The sequence below is a fragment of the Microcebus murinus genome, chromosome 1 (assembly GCF_040939455.1).
Source record: "Microcebus murinus isolate Inina chromosome 1, M.murinus_Inina_mat1.0, whole genome shotgun sequence".
In the NCBI taxonomy this organism is placed as follows: domain Eukaryota; kingdom Metazoa; phylum Chordata; class Mammalia; order Primates; family Cheirogaleidae; genus Microcebus; species Microcebus murinus.
The window spans coordinates 152,778,665-152,797,358 of record NC_134104.1 but is presented as its reverse complement, the minus strand read 5'-3'; the positions used below and the strand labels follow the sequence as shown (position 1 = coordinate 152,797,358).

General features: G+C 50.3%; 1 protein-coding gene across 1 annotated transcript in view; it reads left to right on the top strand.

The window, feature by feature from the left end:
• The window catches only part of CCDC12 (coiled-coil domain containing 12), a 53,979-nt gene that overhangs the window by 16,366 nt on the left and 18,919 nt on the right, over nucleotides 1-18,694 (top strand). The window contains 1 exon segment of the mRNA XM_020280301.2: nucleotides 16,451-16,521. Coding sequence (XP_020135890.2) covers nucleotides 16,451-16,521 — 71 coding nt within the window.

Sequence of the window (18,694 nt, the reverse complement as noted above, 5' to 3'; positions counted from 1 at the left end):
TTTTTTGTAGAGACAGGGTCTCACTCTTGCTCAAGCTGGCCTTGAACTCTTGAGCTCAAGCTCTCCTCCCACCTCAGCCTCCCAGATTGCTAGGATTACAGGTGCAAGCTGCTGTGCCTGGCCACATTTTCTAATTTAATGCCATTTTGTAGTTGAAGAAACTGCAGTTCTGAGAAGCTAAAGAACTTATGCAGGGTCCCACAGCCCACAGTTGTCAGAGCTGGTGGGTTGATTCCAGGTGTGGTTCAGCTTTCTCAACCTTTCAGCTGAGTATATGGTTAAAAAAAAAATGCTTTGCATCCAAAGGAAGTGTGTGTAGGTGAGGATTATAAACCTTGTGTAAGCAATATTTTCCCCCACAAATAAATGTGCCAGTTCTGACTTGTAGTGTAAATTTGGTTTTAATTAGGATTTTATCACTTAGGATTAGATCACACCAGAAGGGAGACAACTGTCTTACCTTTACTTCTCCTCAGATTGTGACACTCTGAGAAGCAGCTGATAAGAGGTTAAAATAGCTTCTAGTCTCCTAGGAGCTTCAGCACATTTTGTTGCTGTGTAAACCTGTGACTTGCCTGGAAATTGACTTGTGAAGAATTTTGCCTTTCACACTTGGGTGCCTGATGTTGGGCCCGGTACATTTCATTCTCAGCTCTGTGTTGTGATGGAAGGAATGGAAAGATGGCCCCTAGGCCAGGTAAGGGCCTTGGCTGGCTTGCATTAGCGACTGGCCATTGTGGTAGTCAGGAGACTTGAGGAAGACGCTGGGACCAAGCTCACAGACCACTTAACATCCTGAGTCCTATTTTCTCCATTTGCAGAGTGGGCATCAGAACCTCTGTCCTGCGCGCATCCCAGGTTCTCCCTGTGGATCAGATGAGCTATGGAACGTAAGACAACTTTGAGCCCTATAAGGTGCTGCGTGCACTTTATTATTAGGTTATTGCTATAAATGGCCATGTGTAGCCAAGACAGTTGCAAGCACCAGAACCATCCATTCTGGCTGATTTTAGAAGAAAACAAAGCGTTTGTTTGTTCGTTATTTTAAAAAGAGAGCCTGCCTCAGAGAGCCAGAAAGAAGTCCAACACAAGGAAATTAAAAAATGGCTCAATGAGGAAACCACTGTTGACTTCAAAGTACACTGCAGCTTGCTCCCCTGCTCTGTGCCCTGGAATCAATCTTGAATCAGTCTCATTGCAGCTCCCCCAGCCCGGGTCACCACTCATCGTTCTGAATCTTTTGTGGATATATTAGCAGGGCCAGAATCACCTTCCTGCTTCAAGGTAGGCTAGGAAAGTGAGTGGGGTGCTTGGGGCCTCTGTGCTGTGGAGCGGGTCTTCCTCCGGCAAGGCTCAAGGTGGAGCCTTCCCAAGTGAAGGGAGGGGCTCAAGCACTGGGCAGCCCATAGGATGACTTGGGAGCTCAGGCTCTGGTCACTTTCCTCCATTGCTCCAGGCACTGTGGTACATTGGACAGACACTTGAGGTCCAGAGACCTGAGATCTAGCCCTAGCTTTTGCCCTTTTCTTCCTGCACGCTTCACCTGGATCTCTTGTGGGCCTCACGATGTTTAGGTTGTATGAATGACTTGTGTTTCTTCTCATCCTGCCTGCTTTGTGTCCAGAGCCCAGCCTGGTGACCATGGTAGCCTTCAGGCAGCTGGATGTAGCCTCCTGCAGGTCACTTCCTCTCCGGGGTCAACCTGTTGAAGAGGAGGGATGTGGTCTGACTAAGAGGCTGCTCACCTGGGCCACATGTTAGAGGCATGACCTGGCAGTGGGTGGGCTCTTTGAACATTCGGATTCCCAGGTCTTACCCTGGAAGATTCTGATTTTTGGTAGGTGCTATTTATGCAACACATTCCTTGGGCTGCTGGATCTGGTTCATCCTGCTGGATGAGATGTGAGACCTTTGCAGTACTACAGATTTGTGGTTTCTTATATTTCTCATTTGGTCTAAATGGACATGGTCATAGTTGTTTTGTTTTGTTTTGTTTTGTTTTGTTTTGTTTTTTGACAGCACAAACTACTTCAGTACATGGTCATACCTCTCTGGCTTTTGTGCAGAAAGTACACCTAAACTTTGGGGCTATTTATTTGAAAGCGTTTTGAAAGCATGATGCAGTCAGTTTAAATGCTGGCCCATCTTTTATTAGCCATGAGCCATCGGTTAAGTCCCTGAGTTGTTCTGAACTTGGTCATGGGATGGGATGATAATACCTGATCCTAAGGTAGTTGTAGGGGCCACAGGCCATGGTGTGCACAGAGTGAAGTGTGAGTAGATGTGCAAGCACTACCTAGCACTGTGCAGCTGGAAGGGGCTGTCCCTCCAGACATACTCAGAGGCACCTGCCCTTTGCTATCCTTGGGGTAAGAAGGTGGCTCTCCTAACCCACATCTGGCTTGTTTTTTCAGTGGTCTCAACCAGTGACCCTTAGTCTTTGCTGTCTGGCCTTTGCTAAGTGCTCATTATAAATTGTACTGTATTCCCATTGTTACCACCTCGCTACCTGTCCTCTGGCTTCTAATGCTTGAGAGATGGTCTGTAGCCCATCAGGCAAGCTGGTCCCACTGCACTAGTGCCCTTTTATGTCACGACTCTGTCCCTGCCTGGACACCGGCAGGGTGTGGCCTCACCACACTCACTCCTTCCAGGGACCCCAGCCACCTGCCCTCTCAGCATGGGCCTTCCCTCCCTGGACAGCCTACTTCTCTGGCCTCCCAGGTGGGCTCAAATCCCACTGGCACTCAGGCTTTGGACATGTTGTAAGGCGATTGTCCGTAATTACCGTTCACTATCTACTTCCCCGCTTCACTTGTCCCTGCCCTCCCTGAGGGCAGTGATCTTGCCTTAGCACCTTTTTGTCTGCCAGATGACAAAACTCAGAGACACAGTGACAGGGATGTGGATTTGGAAGTTGGCTGGGCTGAGATTTTCCTCAGGGAAAAATAGACTTGCCCTTGGGGACAAGCCCAGGAGCTTATTTAGAAGTCTGCAGGCTTTTAAAAGTTTGGTGACATCAGCAAGATGAACTTCACTGGGTGATTGTGAAGTTGGACAATTAGGTCTCCACAGTCTATTGTTCAGATGTGGACTAGCAGTGCTTTGACAGCTATCCACATTGGAAACAAACTGGGCTTTTTAGCTGGTCACAGGCTTTGAATAGCCAGTGGTGTCATGCGGATTCCAGGAACCCTGATGTCCCAGCTGTGGTGTTGGCTGTCTGTTGGCTGGGAAATACCCATTTCTTTGATAAATGGTGGCTGTTACTATATCCTGTGACCCATCCCATTTCAAGAATAAATCTACACACGTGAAAGGTCATAGATGCTGTTGAGGTTGGTGCATCTGTTGCCAGGCACGAGTGAAGGCTGTTGGTGGCTGTCAGGGACCCGGAGTTGGTGTACGCAGGACCACGTGGCTAGGTGTGTCTGGGAGGCAAAAGGGTATATCATTTGCAGGGCAACCCACTGAGGTTTTCTGGTCCTCGCTTGCTGTTTCCAGCAGTTCCAAGGATGGTGAACACACAGTAGCTGGGCTCGCTCCTCCTCCCTCCTGCACACAGCCTCAGAATCCCATCCACCAACAGCAGTTCGTGGAGAAAGGTCACGCTCTTTTGGTCTTCACGCCTCACACCTCTGGGGAGGGTCAGGTACCAGCTGCATGTTCTCAGGATCAGAGATTCTGGGTGCTTGTTCCAGTCCCTAGAACTGACCAGCTGGGCCCCTGTGCCTTATGACTCTGGGTGTCCACTATGAGGCGATGGGAAGGGGGTTCCAGGCAGCCTTCCAGTGTCACGTGAGGCTGTCCCACACCAGGGCAGGGTCTTCCCAGTTGCATGGACGTATTGTTTGCCTTGTGGTTGGCTCACTCCTGCTGCAGTTGTGAGCTTAGCATGTGAGGAAGTCCCGGTGGTTGTGAGTTCTGCTTTGTGGTGGAGACTTTTCCCCCCTCCAAGAAAAGGGAAATGGTTGGGGCGGGGTGAGAGGGTGGGGAGGTGACTTCGTTGTTCACCGTCAGTTAGTTTCTTAACTGAAATTTTTAGCCCTAAATAATGGATATGTTTATCCTGATTTAAGGGGACTTGGCTTGCATTGTGGCTGCGGGGTTTGCTGCTGTGCTTAGTCCCAGGCTGCAGCGGACGCTGTATGTACCGGCCTCGGTCTGCCCTCTTCTCGTGCCCCAGCAAAGCTGGTCCTTTTTTTGTTAAGCTTGAGAAAGAGTGTGAGACATTGACTGGGCTGTGTTGGGCATGAGCCACAGTTTCCCATTGAGCCAGTCGAAGGTTAGAAGAATCTGTTAAGGGTATGAGTCAAGACAGTGAGCCTCAGGCAGCTGGGTTCCTCTGGTTGCTTTTTCTTATTATTAAGTCAGCGTAACAACAGAATTAAAGAAGATGGAAAAAATGTTACCCACAGTCATGTGTGAGCCTGTGAAGTCTTTGGCCATTTGTACGTGTAGTGTTGCTGTGGTTGCAGTCATGGTATGTAGTGTGGACCCTGCTCCCTCACATTCCTGTGTGTGTCGCACAGTGCTGCCCATCATGGCACTGTTTTAATGGCACCTCTGGCCTGTCAGTTGACCAGCTGGCCTGCCTATCTGTGCCCAGCCACTTAGACTTTCCTCTCAGTTCCAGTTCTCTTATGAGAAACACAGCTCTTTTTTTTTTTTTTTTTTTGAGACCTGGGCTAGAATGTAGTGGTGTCATCGTAGCTCACTGCAACCTCAAACTCCTGGGCTCAAGTGATCTTCCTGCCTCAGCTTCCCGAGTAGCTAGGACTACAGGCATACCCACACCAGCCAATTTTTCTATCTTTTGTAGAGATAGGGTCTTTCTCTTGCTCAGTTAGGTTTTTGAACTCCTGGCCTCAAGCAATCCTCCCACCTTGGCCTCTCAAAGTGCTAGGATCACAGGCGGCATCGCTCTTTTATTTCATTATGATGCCTTTCAGAATTGGAGTTCCTGGCCAAGAAATGGCTGTATCTGGGGCTTCTGATGGTTTGATCTTATCTCTCTGAAGTGACAAAAAAAACCCTGTAATATGATGTAGAGGTGCTTTAGACACCAGTGAGACCACTTGTGTGTGCGGAATGTGGACAGGAGTGGGGCCAGAGCAGAGGGCAGTGGTTCTAGAGGGGACCAGCCTAGGTTTGAAGCCCACCCTACCGTTTGGGTCCTGGCAACCTCAACTGTTACTCTGAGAGGTTACTTTTTCTTTTCTTTCTTTTTTCTTTTCTTTTCTTTCTTTCTTTTTTTTTTTTCACAGATTGACAGTTTTCATAGTGGCTGGGTTACTTAAATGCAGGGGGCCTCTGATTTTCTCATCCATGAAAGCAGTGCTGACCTTATTAGATTTTTATAGTGATTGAATAATAATGATTATATTCAATATCAATTCTATTCAATTAATTGAGTAATTAGTTGCTTGGCATACTGTTACCTATTAATAGAAATGACAGCTGTTATTATAGGAAATGATGAATAATATTTGGGTATGGCCCTTCCCAGAGCTCGCTCTCTTTCTTCCTCTCCTCTTCTCTCCTCTCCATGTAGGGTCTTCCTCTGTTACCTAGGCTGGAGTGCTGTGGAGTGCTCACAGCTCACTGCAGCCTCTAACTCCTAGCCTCAAGCAATCCTCCTTGCTCAGCCTCCTGAGTAGCTGGAGCTACTAGTGTGTGCCAGCACATCCAGCTGCTTTAATAATTTGCAGAGATGGGGTCTCACTGTGTTGCCCAGGCTGCTGTTGAACTCCTGGGCTTAAGCAGTCCTTCCAAAGTACGGGGATTACAGGCATGAGCCACTACACTCAGCAGCTCACTTTCTAATGAGAAATCTTCCAATTTCATGGAACCTAGTTAAATTTGATCCTTACCATACTCCCCCCAAATGGGAAGGGTTGGGATTTTTGCCCTCATTTTGTATGAGAGAAGCAGAGGTCAGGTAGTTGTTGGAAGGGAGGATAAAATAGACAACTAAGGGACAAACAAGCAGATGTATGTGGTAGAAAGAACTGAGGTGATTATTTGTGTCCCCAAACTGGCTTGAGCTCTGTCCCATGGAAAGAATGTTGGATCTGACATGCACAGACCTGACTTGGGTATAGCCCAGCCTCAGTTCTTGCATCCGTGCAGCAAGGCTAGTGATACCTAATACCTGGGCTCTGTTGGGACACTCAGACATGATGATGAAGCTCCACCTGTGAGATGGGTAGTTCCTGTGTGTCACCTGCCTCCCCTGGTAGTTCATTCATTATTGGTCCAGCTGCTGATATGTGCCAAGTGCTGGGGAACAGTGATGGACAAAGCCTCTCAGAGCTTCCAGTCTAGCAGAGAAGACAAATGTCAAACAAAATCTTGCGTAGGCAAGTCTAGGTAAAATCATGTGTTTGGGATGGTTATCATTAGAAGGTCTGGGAAGAACACTTTTCTGCTAAAAATGGGCATAATCTTCAGCCCACATAGCTAGGGGAAAGTGCTGAAGCCCACCAGTCTTTCAGCTGCTGTGGAGTTTTATAGTGGATGTAGATAGAATTAAGGATTCTGTAGGGAAGACTCAGAAATGCAGTGCCTGTTCTTCCAGTTGGGGGCCTCTTCTCACTCACCCCTGATGGAATCAGATGGGTCATTCTTAATTTGAACCTAATTTTTAAAAAATTTTTTTTATTGTTAATTGACAGATAATAATGGTGTATATTTATAGGGTACAATGTGATGTTTTGATATGTATACAACATAGAAGGATTAAATCAAGCTAATTAACATTTATCTCCTCACTCATTTATTTTTTTGTGATGAGAACATTTAAAATCTCTTTAAGCAATTTTGAAATATATATTATTAACTATAATCTCCATGCTGTGCAATAGCTCTCTATAACTCATTCCTCTTGTCTAACTGGAACTTTGTGTCCTTTGACCAACATCTTCCCTTTCCCTACCCCCACTCCCAACTCCTAGTAACTGATATTCTACTCTCTGCTTCTATGAATTTGAGTTTTAGATTCCACGCATAAGTGAGATCATGCAATATTTATCTTTCTGAGCTTGGCTTATGTCACTTAGCATAATGCTCTCCAGATTCACCCATGTTGTTGTAAATGACAGGATTTCCTTCTTTTTAAATGCCAAATAGTATTCCATTGTGTATATATACCACATTTTCTTTACCCATTCTTTCTTTGATGGGCACTTAGATTGTTTCCAGTTGAGCTTCATTTTTAAAAATTAAGTTTGTCATCTACAGAAACTTGGCCAAAAAAAGCAGCACTATCTGAATGGAATAATACGTTCCACTCACATGAATGTAACTACATGTAAAAAATGACAGGTGTAGCTCAGTTTCTCTGCTGGTTGGTCTAACAGTAATGGGCCTCCCATCTCCCGGTATGTAGATCTAGGCCCTGGGTCCTAGGTCTGGGGTATTTGTTAAGTATGTTTTGGCTCCCAGAACTCAAGTGGCTCTCTGCTTTCTTGGGTTTTCTTGAGTCGGGGAGGGGGGCGGGGCAGGACACAGAGCCTCAGAGAGGTCCTGCAGTTTGCCCACAGTCCCTGCGCTGGAAAGCAGTGTGTCGTGATTTACCCACCACCTGCCCAGTCCAGGCCTGCAGCCTGGGCTTCCTCCATACCACAGCGCCCCCTACAGGGAGGGCCCTGGTGGGAATTTGGAGCATGACCTAGCTTCCCAGAGGAACTGGTCCAGCCTGGCTCCTTGAGGGGTGTGTGGGGAAGCTGTTACCCTGCCCTCTGTGTGACCTTCCCAGGGGTTACTTCCTGCTGGGCCCTGTGGAGGGGGTGAAGCCCCAGGGCAGTGGGAGGGGCCCTGTCTAGCCTGGTTGTTCCTCTTCTGCCCTTCCCCCTCCACTCCCCGCCCCACTCCTACTCATTGTTTAAGGTACAGGGCAGGTGACACTTCCCTTGGAGAGCCTCCCAGACACCTCATGTGCCCTCCCCTGCCATGCTGCTGACACCTTCCCTTTCCCCTCTGAATCACCACCCCTTGAGAATCTGAAGAGCTCTAGGTTCTTACTCCAGAAAGATGCACCTTCTCACACCTGGCCTGTGTTTATGTCTGGTCATTGACCTCTGGAATCTGTCCATGGACCCAGGATAAGAATCCCCCCACCCTACTCTGTTAACACTAGGTGCCTACTTATTCCTTTTTCTCCTCAGTACCCAGCATGGGGTATCTTGCACAGTTAATAATTGTTGATGATAAAGAAAATCTCCTGGAGGAATTGTCTACCACCTCCTTTGAGCACCTGTGGCTGATTTCTCAATGCACTTATGACGAGAATAGGACTAGGTTTGGAGCCAGATCCCCATACTCCTCTACACGTGCAGGACATCAGTAGTCACCTGGGGCAAGGCCGTGTGGTGGACCTGGCAAGGAGCAGCCCTGGCTCTGCTGCCGTTGCCTGGGCCTCGAGATGGGGTGTGCATGGCGGGGCTGACCCTGCCTCTTCCACGAGGAGTGGGCCCTCCTTTCCACTGCAGAGGACACCTTGGCAGACACTGGCCCCTCGGCCTTTGTCTGCACTGGCCTTGTTCAGGCATTAGGCCTTACCCTGGTCTGCCTGAAAGCTGCCACACTCTTTCTCTTTGTCTGCTAAGCACCACCACCTTTTTTGTCAAAGGCGCCTTCATTCTCCCAGTGAGTCACTGGCAGAGCCTCTGCCGTTTCTGACCCCTCCCTGTCTCCCCACAGCATTCAGGAACCCCCTTGTTCCAGTCCGCTGCCACTGACCTAGTTCCAGCTCTTATCTCCAGCCTCCCGCTTGGCACTTTTGTTCTTTCTCTATTCACAAGCCTTTAGGGAATGCCTGCACCCACAGAAGAGCAGCTAGCTGGCCCCGGCCTTGGGTGGTAGTCCCCATCTGCCCCTGCCAAACTCTGAGCCTGACTCTTGGTGAAGCGCTGGCTGTAGAATCAGAAGATCTGTCTCCCTTGCGCAGATCATCTGACACGTCTTCTAATGTCTGGGTGAAGCCGGCGTTATAACACTGCCCTGTCCGCTCACAGGATTGCTGAGAACATCCGATGAGAACCACGGGAGTGGAAGCTTATCGTGACCTGTGGCCCTGACAGCTTTTCTGCAGCCCTTTCTTTCCTGCCTTGGCCCAATTCTCCCTGCCCGTCAGGCTCTGCTGCCTTGTCCACCCAAGCTGAAGGCTATTCTCCTTCCTCCTTTGTCATTTCCTTCTTGTAATAGTGCTATGATGTTGGTATGATTGTCCTCGTTTTCATAGATAAGCAAGCCCAGGCTGGAAGGCCAGACAGGTCATATAACTAACTGGCCCAAGGTCACACAGCCAGGATGAAATGGAGCTGGGGTTTCCCCATCAGGTTCTGATAGAGCCCCTGCCTGCACGTGCCCTACCACTGTGCTGTGCCCATTATGGTCGGTGCCAGGCCTGTGGGTGCAGGCAGGTAGGACGAGCATCTGCCCTCAAGGCATGCACAGACTGGTGGACAGACAGAGTGGACACTCAGGCTGGGTAATCCTAGTAGCAAATTGAGTGTGGGGGTGGGGGTCAGGGTACCCAGAATGAGAAGCACTATAGCCCAATGGGATGTCAGCCTGCCCAGGAGAAATAGAACGTCTCCTCCCTCCCCAGTCTCTGGGCAGTAGAGAACTAACTATGCTGTTTCTGGTCCCAAGGGTGGTGGCATTCAGCCCATGGCTTATCACTCCATCTTCAGGGTGAGTCAGACTCTGGGTGACTGCCCTGCCCCCTCAGTGCCCTTGGAACACAGCTCCTGCTGCAGCCGCGCCCAACAGGAAGTCCCTCCACTCCAGCGTGGAGCTGCACTGGCCTGAGGATGGGCAGCAGGGTGAAACAGTGGAGCCTGCCAGGTTCCCCCCAGATTGTCAGTCTCTCCTTGCCTCCTCTGCAGGCGACTGTGTGCCCATCTCTTTTTTATTTATCCTCACCTTTGTCCCAAGTCAGAACTGTAAAGGCTCAGACTGGGGCCAGTTTCACCTCTTTTAGGGGACTAGCATTTTGAAGCCTTGTTTTCTCTTGATTGTTGAACAGAGGACTGTTTCCCACGGACATTATAGCAGGCATACTCAGAGCTAATGAGGCATATTCACTTGGGTGTTGGAAAGCGTTTCAGCACCCATGAGTTCCTCTTGGGTCTCCAGCTGCTTCAGGAATGGTCTAAGGGTGGGAAGACCCCAGATCAGAAGTTGGAATGTCTCTCCTAACCCATCCCTGCCTCCCTTATGCCCTTCTGGAAGGGAGTGCCTCAAGCAGCGGCTGCTAAAAGCTTGAATCCTTAGGAAGTCTTGGGATGAGGGGAGCATTATTCATTGTCCCCTCAATCCAAGTCCTCCTGCTTCAGCACACCTGCCCCCATGACAGTTCCCAGCCCTGATTTTAACCTTAACCAGCCTCCTGACTTCTTTTTTTTTTTTTCCCCTGAGACAGAGTCTCACTTTGTTGCCCAGGCTAGAGTGAGTGCTGTGGCGTCAGCCTAGCTCACAGCAACCTCAAACTCCTGGGCTCAAGCAATCCTTCTGCCTCAGCCTCCCGAGTAGCTGGGACTACAGGCATGCGCCACCATGCCCGGCTAATTTTTTCTATATATATTAGTTGGCCAATTAATTTCTTACTATTTATATTAGAGATGGGGTCTCGCTCTTGCTCAGGCTGGTTTCGAACTCCTGACCTCGAGCAGTCCACCCGCCTCGGCCTCCCAGAGTCACCTGACTTCTGGTCTCCCCCTTTCCTCCCAGGACTCATCTCGTAGGCTGCCCGAGTGCCCTTTCAGAGTGACGGTCTGCCCTCTTGTAGGGCTCAGCCCCCCACAGCACTAGAGGAAGGCGCTGCCAGCCATGGGGGTCTGCTCTGCCAGCTGTGACGGTGCTCTTGCTCTGCTCTCCTGTCTTTCCACACATTTACCACTCCCAGGAATGTTTTGGCTTCTTTAGCCGCCTGGTAACCCCCCCATTGGACATGTAGAATTGAGTTTAAGGGTTACCTCCTACCCTGACAACACTATTCCTTGCCAACTCCCCAAGTGTACAAAACAGTCTTTTTTTGTTTTTTTTAAAGGCTGGTCAAGTGAAGCAGTAGAAGTGGAGAAGGAACAAAGGAATCTGTAACTGGTTGTGATCACTTAGTTGTAAACACCACTGCACTTGTATGAACTGTATACAAAACATTTAATAAAGTTTTCCTCACTACTCATGGCACAGAGTTACATTTCTAAGTCTGCTCCTTGGAATAGATTTGAGATCCTTAAGGGCAGGGTTCTCGTTTCTTTTATCCTAGTGCCCAGGGCAGGCCTGGCACATGGTGACTGGGAGGTGCAAGGAAAGAGGGACCCTAATCTTAATCTGGGCAGGAAGGGGCAACCGGAAGAGATACAGTAGCCTCCCTTCTCCTCCCCCTCTCCTGATGGTCTGGTTGTTGACAGAGCTGCTAGCAGTGGCCCTACAGGCAGCAATGTGGATTGGTGCTGCCCTCACACTTCGTGTGCCATCCAGAGGCAGGTGCACTCGGCTAGGGAGGGCTCCTTCCAGAAAGAGGAGACTGAGGAGCAAATCCATAGTTAAAACACCTAGTCTGAGAAGATGAGATGCAGGCACGTCCCAAAATTAATAAACCTTATTCTAGCCAGTCTGATAAAGAGAAAAGACAGAAATTAATCAATTTAAGTGGATATCACAGATCTTGCAGACATTAAAAGAATATTGAATTAAAAGAATTAAAAGTAAGAATTAAGTAAGAATTAAAAGTAAGCTACTTTAAGCCAGTAAATTCAGTAACTTAGGTGAAATGGACATTCCTTGAAAGACACAAATTAGCAATCTGACTCAAGAAGAAATAGAAAATCTATACAGTCCTATATCTAAAATCTTCTCCCAAAGAAAACTTTAAGCCAAGATGGCTTCACTGAGGTCTTATTGAGCATTTAAGAAATAATACCAATCCTGCACAACTCTAAGTTTATTTGTAAGTTTTGCCTCTGGTAAAAGGATTTAAAATATTAGGAAACAAGTCAGGGCTATTTTGGGCAGGGCTGTTTTGAGACCCTTGAAATCCTGCCTCAGATGTTCCCTCCTCCTGCAGGCTCTCGGGGAAGGGAAGGCCAGTGGTGCGAGGCCTAGGTGTGGAGACGGGGGCCAGGATTAGAGATGTGAGAGTACCTCCAGGAGCAGGCAGGTGGGCTGTGGGGAGGGCCCCAGTCCAGGCTGTGACTCTCCTGCTGTCCAGCTACCAGTGTTCCTGAGAGTGCGACTCTTTTGGAGTTGGTGGAGACAGTAGTAGTTAAATGGATAGAGTTGATGAAGGTTGTCTAAATAGGTTCCAGGCTAGGCCTTGAGGTGCTCCAGAAGATGCCCCATGCTGAGAGGGACTTGGGAAGGGGAAGGGCTGTTAAAGCCTGGATGTGAATAGGAATGGCCACAGGTGTGTGTCCTGGGCCAAGGGTCAGACTCTGATGTGCACTGGGCCCAGAGGAGCGAGAGGGCCCTTCGCCTGGGGATGTCAGCTGCCTTGAGAAGGTGGCCTTGGGGTTATCAGAGTGGACATTTTAGGATTGGAGACAAAAGGTTGGATGTGAGAATGTTCTGGACAGAGGCCAGTGTGAATAGGGTACAGGATGGGGGATGGGGTCTTGGATTTGGGAGACTGCACTGCCTCGGGCCAGGCAGGTGGGATTAAGACAGATGGCTGTTGTCCTGGGGGTTTGGGAAGCTAATGGAGCTTAGAGCAGAGACTCCGGTGATGTGACTGGTATCTGCAAAGAGGAGGCCAGCAGATGTGGATGGATAAGGTGGAGAGAGACTTAGGGGAGATGGGTTGGAGAAGGGGGGAAAGTGCAGGAGGCAGCTGCATTCTCCAGAGTGGGGGTGATGGTTGGCTGGCAGGTGTGGCTGGAGGGGAGTAGTGGGGGCTTGGTTGTGGCGGGGACCTAAGGAGGTGGCAGAGGAGAATAGGGATTGGGAAGGAGGAAGAGAAAGAAGTTTGGAAGGGGTGTATGTAAGGGAGGGCTGAGGCATTGAGTCTGATTTAAATGTCTGAGGATGGGCGAGGTGTCTCTAGGTTCCCAGTGTACCCAGGCCCTGCCTGCTCTCCTGGTGGTGTCCACCAGGGCCTAGACCTGGGCCTGGGCTGGCTGTGGCTGCATCTGAGTACACATGGCCAGATCTGAACCTCATAGGGAGCACAGGAGAGGTGGCTGGAATCAGAGCTGTTTTTAGAAACTTAATGGCATTCTTGATAGGCTGTTTCTTGTCTCCTTGGCAAGAACACAGGGCCAGGATAAGGCGGACCTTGACCGAAACCTGCAGCTACCACTGACCGGTTCTGTGACCTTGGACAAATCTTCTTTTTCCCTTTGCCTGACAGCCATTTCCCTGGTTTCCCCCTGGGTTAAATCGAGGACCCTGCAACTGGCTAGCCTGGAAGCCCTTCAGTTCTGAGGTTCTTTGAGTCTCTCAGGCAGGGTTGAGCTTCCAGGCTGGTCTGCACCTCCATCCACCCTCCCAGGCAGTCAGGGTCCTACCTGGCCCAGACCAGGATCACCCAAAAGCTATTTTCCTTCCCATGAGCACTCATTGTGCTCACTGTGAATCACTTTTTTTTTTTTTTTAAGATAGGGTCTCAGTCTGTTGCCCAGGCTGGGGTTAAGTGGTGTGATCATAGCTCATTGCAACCTCAAACTCCTGGCTCAAGCGATCCTCCTTCCTCAGCCCCCCAAATAGATGGGACTGTAGGCGAGTCCCACCACATCTGGCTGATTTTTCTATTTTTTTTGTAGAGATGGGATTAGGATCTCACTATGTCGTTCAGATTGGTATTGAATTCCTGGCCTCAAGCAATCTTCCTTCCTTGGCCTCCCGAAGTGCTAGAATTACAGGCAAGAGCCACCATACCCAGCTCTTTAATCACTCCTTAACAGGAAGACTAGAGCACTCCTTGTACCCCTACTTATGTGCCTGTTCATTTGTTCACCTACTCCTTGCCTTAGATGTGTATCTTTATCTTTCCTGAGCCCCTGCTCTTTGCACAGCATACCAGGTTGGGGTCATCCTTAACTTCACCCTGTCTGCACAGCTAGTGCTGCACCCCACCCACCACACTGCTGGGCACTTTAAAAAAATGTTATTATGTTGGTTGTTTTCTCACTTATTAATGAATAACTTGGCCTTTGCTGAGGCACTTGAGTGTCTCTGGGCCTCCAAGAGGGTGGTGGCAGTGGTTTGACCTTGCTCCAGGGCTGGGGAAAGGTCATCTTATTTGTAAAGCACTCCTCCCAAAGGCTGCTCCCTTTCCTGCAGTTCCTTCCCTCTTCTGCCCACTGATTCTGGTTAACAGAACCTCTGTGGAAAGAGGCCTTCCTGCCAGGCTGGGGACCTTGCCCACCCAGCCCACTTTGGGGAAGGCAGAGCCCTTTCTGCTCTTTTGTCTCTGCTCTTACTCCCCAAGGGCAGGGGCTTCAGGGGGTGGCCTTCAGAGAGTCTGCTAGCTGGCAGTTGGGAAGAACTTTTTGTTAGACTGTCTAGGCTTCTGGCTTGCTTTGGCTAGCCTTTAGTCGGGGAGGTATGCGCATGTCAGCTGGGCCTCTGTGGGAGCCCTTTGGAGAACGCTAACTTGTTTCTCAGTTAAGTGTTTGTACTCTGCTCTCCCTACCTTCTTTGTTATCATCAAGCATATGCCTCTGTGCTCCAGGGCCTGCTTGGCCCAGCAAGGGGGTGGGCAGGATCTCTCTCCAGTCTCTCCTTTGGCTCTGGTTGCCTTAGAACACTGGCCGGGGCCCCTGTGATCAGCCCCCAGCTGCCTCGACAGTCTTACCCGGTGTTCAACTTCACCCCCCTGCTTCTCCATCACCTGCATGTTCCTCACACCACACCCTGCCTTTGCTCAAGCCGTGCCCCCACCAGAATGCTCTTTCTACTCCTGTCTCCCCATCCTGTAACACCCAAATTCCGCCCATCCGTCAGTCCCTCACCCATCCCCCGAGAACCTTGTTGACCCCTCTCACGTAGCTATTGTCACTTGGTTAGTGATTTTGTTGCTGTTGCCTCATCCTCGAGAGATGGAACTACCCCGAGTTGAGAGGGGAAGGGGCATCTTCACCTGTTTGTGTTATAGAGGCCTTTCTCTGGGCCAGGCTTCCAGCCCGGTTTTGGTGTTTTGCTCCCTGCTAAATTGTGTGGCCAAGAAACGGTGGGACCTAGTTGTTGCCCTCAGGGTCTCCATGATGCACACTGGCAGGAAGTGACACATGAAGCAAATGCCACTTTCGGGGAGACAGCTGTCAGTGGCATAAACAAACCTCTCGCAGAGGTAGTCCAGGCAGGTATTTTACTTATAATTTATGTCAGCTCCCCCTCATTCTTATATCCATCATTGCACGTTCCCTATGGAAGGAGCTCACAGATCTCTCTCAGAACATTGCTCCAGTGAGAGCCAAAGGCAGGTCGCTGACAGTAATGATGCCAGTAATGCCAGTAAGCACTGACACCTCCGGGAGCCAGCCCTGGCATGCAGGGAGACCCGCGACAGGGCTGTGTCTGGGGGCCTCTCAGTCCATGCACTGGGCCCGAGGTGTGGTCACACGCGTTTTAACACGCACATGCACTCGCACACCCTGTGTGGCAGTTTGTGCTCAGGGCAGGCTGATTTAGCAACCATGATAATGCAGGAAGGGAGAAAGCCCAGAAACACGTGTTCTGCTGCAGCTGGGAGCAGCGTGGCAATTTCCTTCTTTTGCGGCCCTCAGTGCACCTGGAGAACAACATACCATGTCAAGGTTGAGATGAGATGAACATGACTTTCCTAGACTTAGAAAAAAAGGTGGAGGTCGGGGGGAAGTCAAAAGAACCAGATTTAGAAGAAATTTCTCTCATAGAAACTTCAAACTAATTCCCCTTGCCTCTTTCTCCCGGAATATATTGCATGCCTGGGCAGTGAGTCTCATTACAAGCCTGGTCCTAATTTGAGTTATGTTACTTCTAAAGGGAACCAAATAGGTAATACTAGAGACATCTCTGGCCTGGAAGGGGAGTCAGGAGGCCTGAGCTCCCATCCTTCTCTGCTACTGGTGACTGTTCTTTCCCCCAGTCTCTCGCAGCTCAGCAGGTGGCTCCATCCACACCCATGAAGTTGGCCAGTGGCCTGCCAGTGTGGGCCCTCTGGTACCAACCAGCTCCATTTCTCACCACCTAAAACCTTCCATCTCTTCCTGCCAGCGTTCACCAGGTGCCTGGGACCAGGCCAGGGTCGTGTATTTTTAAATTCTGCTTGGGCAGTGAGGGTAGGCAGTGAGGCTCCAGTGTTGTGCCTGTCAGATGCAGTAGGCAGGTGCCCTGCTTGGAGGCTGGAACACCAAGCTGGTCCTTGCCAGGGTGTCTGGCTCCTGAGATGTCCTGTTCATCAGCGTGGACTAGAATTAGGAATGTCCATCTGAGCAGGTGGCTTTCCTCCCTTTCTTTGCAGGACAAGGAAGATGGGGAGCCAAAGACTAAGCAGCTCAGAGAAGAAGAGGAGGAGGAAGGCGAGAAGCACAGGTAATGCCCGAGTGGGGCTCTTGGCCCTACTCTCTCCCCCAGCACCCATAGGTCCCAAGATACTTACGTCTTCCCAGCCCTGTGTTCAGAGTCTCTGTCCTGGCCCCCACTCCCCCACAGCTGCTTTGTTCAGACCTGGAAATCTCAACCTTCTCACTCCTCGGGGCCTTCTCTGCTTTCTCTCCCCCATCTGTCTTTGGGCTTTCTCAACCATTCTGTTTTCTTTCTAACCCTCTCATTATGTCTTTTCACTCGTCTCACGCACCTCTTGTGGCATGGTTCCACCGAGTCCACAAAATCAGGCCCGTCTTCTGTTCCTGGTGTGTAAAGCTCTGCCGGGGCCGTCTGGCCTCGTCCAACCTCCTCTGGTTTCGCCTTAGCACCACCCACCCCGCGCACGAGGCATTTCCTGCCCAGCATTTTATCCGTCCATCTCTTTACACTGCCCCTTCAGCCTGGAGGTCCTTTTCTTCTCTCCTCCAGCTTTGCCATCGCAAAGGCTGGCTCTCCTTCTCTTGTTTGTGCTCCCTGCCCCCTGGCTTTGCTCCCTCAGTGGTTCATTTAGAGTGTTATCTTCTTTTGCCAAATACTGTCATGTGGTTGACAACTTAAGTTGCCTAAACACAGAACATGTGAGGGGCTTGGGTGCCCTTCCCTCGTGGTTGCAGGCACGGGATCTTCCCCCAGTCTTGAGGACTGCGGCCTCGACAGAGTTTCAGAGGCTGTTTTGCCTCGAAAATCCCTGGGAGCTGTTTGCAGGAGCCAGCGTGTGGGGTGGGCATGCCGTGCGGCTGATCTTTGTGAGTTGTCTGACGAGCACCCACATGCCAGCAGTTCCTGAGGTCTCATGTCCTCCCTCCCACGCGCAGCCCTGAGCCGGGGCCCTCTGCCTGGGGTCAGACTGTATGTCTTGATTTCCTCTGCCCTGAGCAGCTTCCTTCAGGCAGAGGGCCTGTGCAGGCACCTGCCGACTTGGGGGGTGGATCTAGATGCGCTGAGCTGTGCGTTGAGGAGGGCAGTAGCGGGAGGGCGTGCTCCCTAGAGGAAGCTGGGCAGGCACATTGGAGCAGGCCTTCCTAATGCTACAGCCTTTTTTTGCCTTCACCAATGTGAGTGGAACCTCCCCAAGTGCGGGCCCTCATCTCTGCGGTAGTCAGGAGCAGCTCTCAAACACCGTTCACAGAGTGCTTTCCCACCGTCCTCACTGGGTCAGACGCACACCAGCTCTGTGCTGAGAGCTCGTGCTGCTCAGCGGTGGAGTGGGTCCCCTAGTACTGGGGCAGGGCCTTTCTGCTGGGCCTTAGCCCCCAGCACTGCGTGTCCCTGGTGGGTGATATGAACACAAAGGCCACGTTGTTGCTCCTTTGCCAGATGACCCCAGACTTGTGTGATTTTGGGGGTGGGTGCCTGCAGTTTTCCCCCTTTTGTGGTAACTGCTTACAGGCCTTTTGGTCTTCTGGTTTGTTCTTAGGTTCTCAGTTGCTCGCTAGAGCCTTGAGTTCCAATTTCTGTACTTTCTTTGATTTGCTGGTGATCTCTTTGACCCTTCTCCTCATCGATAAGAAAGAAAGGTTATTGGCAAACAGGTGGGTGTATCATGCTGACATTCTCTGGAGGGAGACAGACTGTTAACAAGAAGCAGGTGTGTGAGAAGATGTCAGTTGCTCTGAAGAAAGCGAAAGCAGAAGTGTGGACATGTGCGTGGGGAGTGATGGCCCCATACTCGCGCCCAAAGAGGCAGGGGGGCAACGGATTAGGGAAAGGATCCGTCTGTGTGATGTGTGATTTTTGTTTAAAAAGAAGAAAAGAGGGAAAGGGACAAACCTGTCTCTAATATGGCCAAATGTTGCTTTTGTTGACTCTGGGAGAGGTGAGTATATGTGTTACTCTCTGAACTTTTCTGTGCTGAGATATCTCATAATGAAAATAGTGTGAAAAAAAATGGAGGGTATATGCAGTTTCAGGTTCCTGTCGGTGAGCCCTGGATGAAGGAGGCCCTGCCGTGTGAGGCCCCGCCGTGTGAGGCCCCGTGCCAGCGCCCTGCTCACTGCTGGGTCTTCACAGGCCGTCTGTGCTGGAGCACAGGATCTGCTCTGAGGCCCTGTCCTGAGCTGGGCAAGTGCAGGGCCCTGCCCCATTTCTCACCACGGCCCAGGGACCAAACATGCCGGAC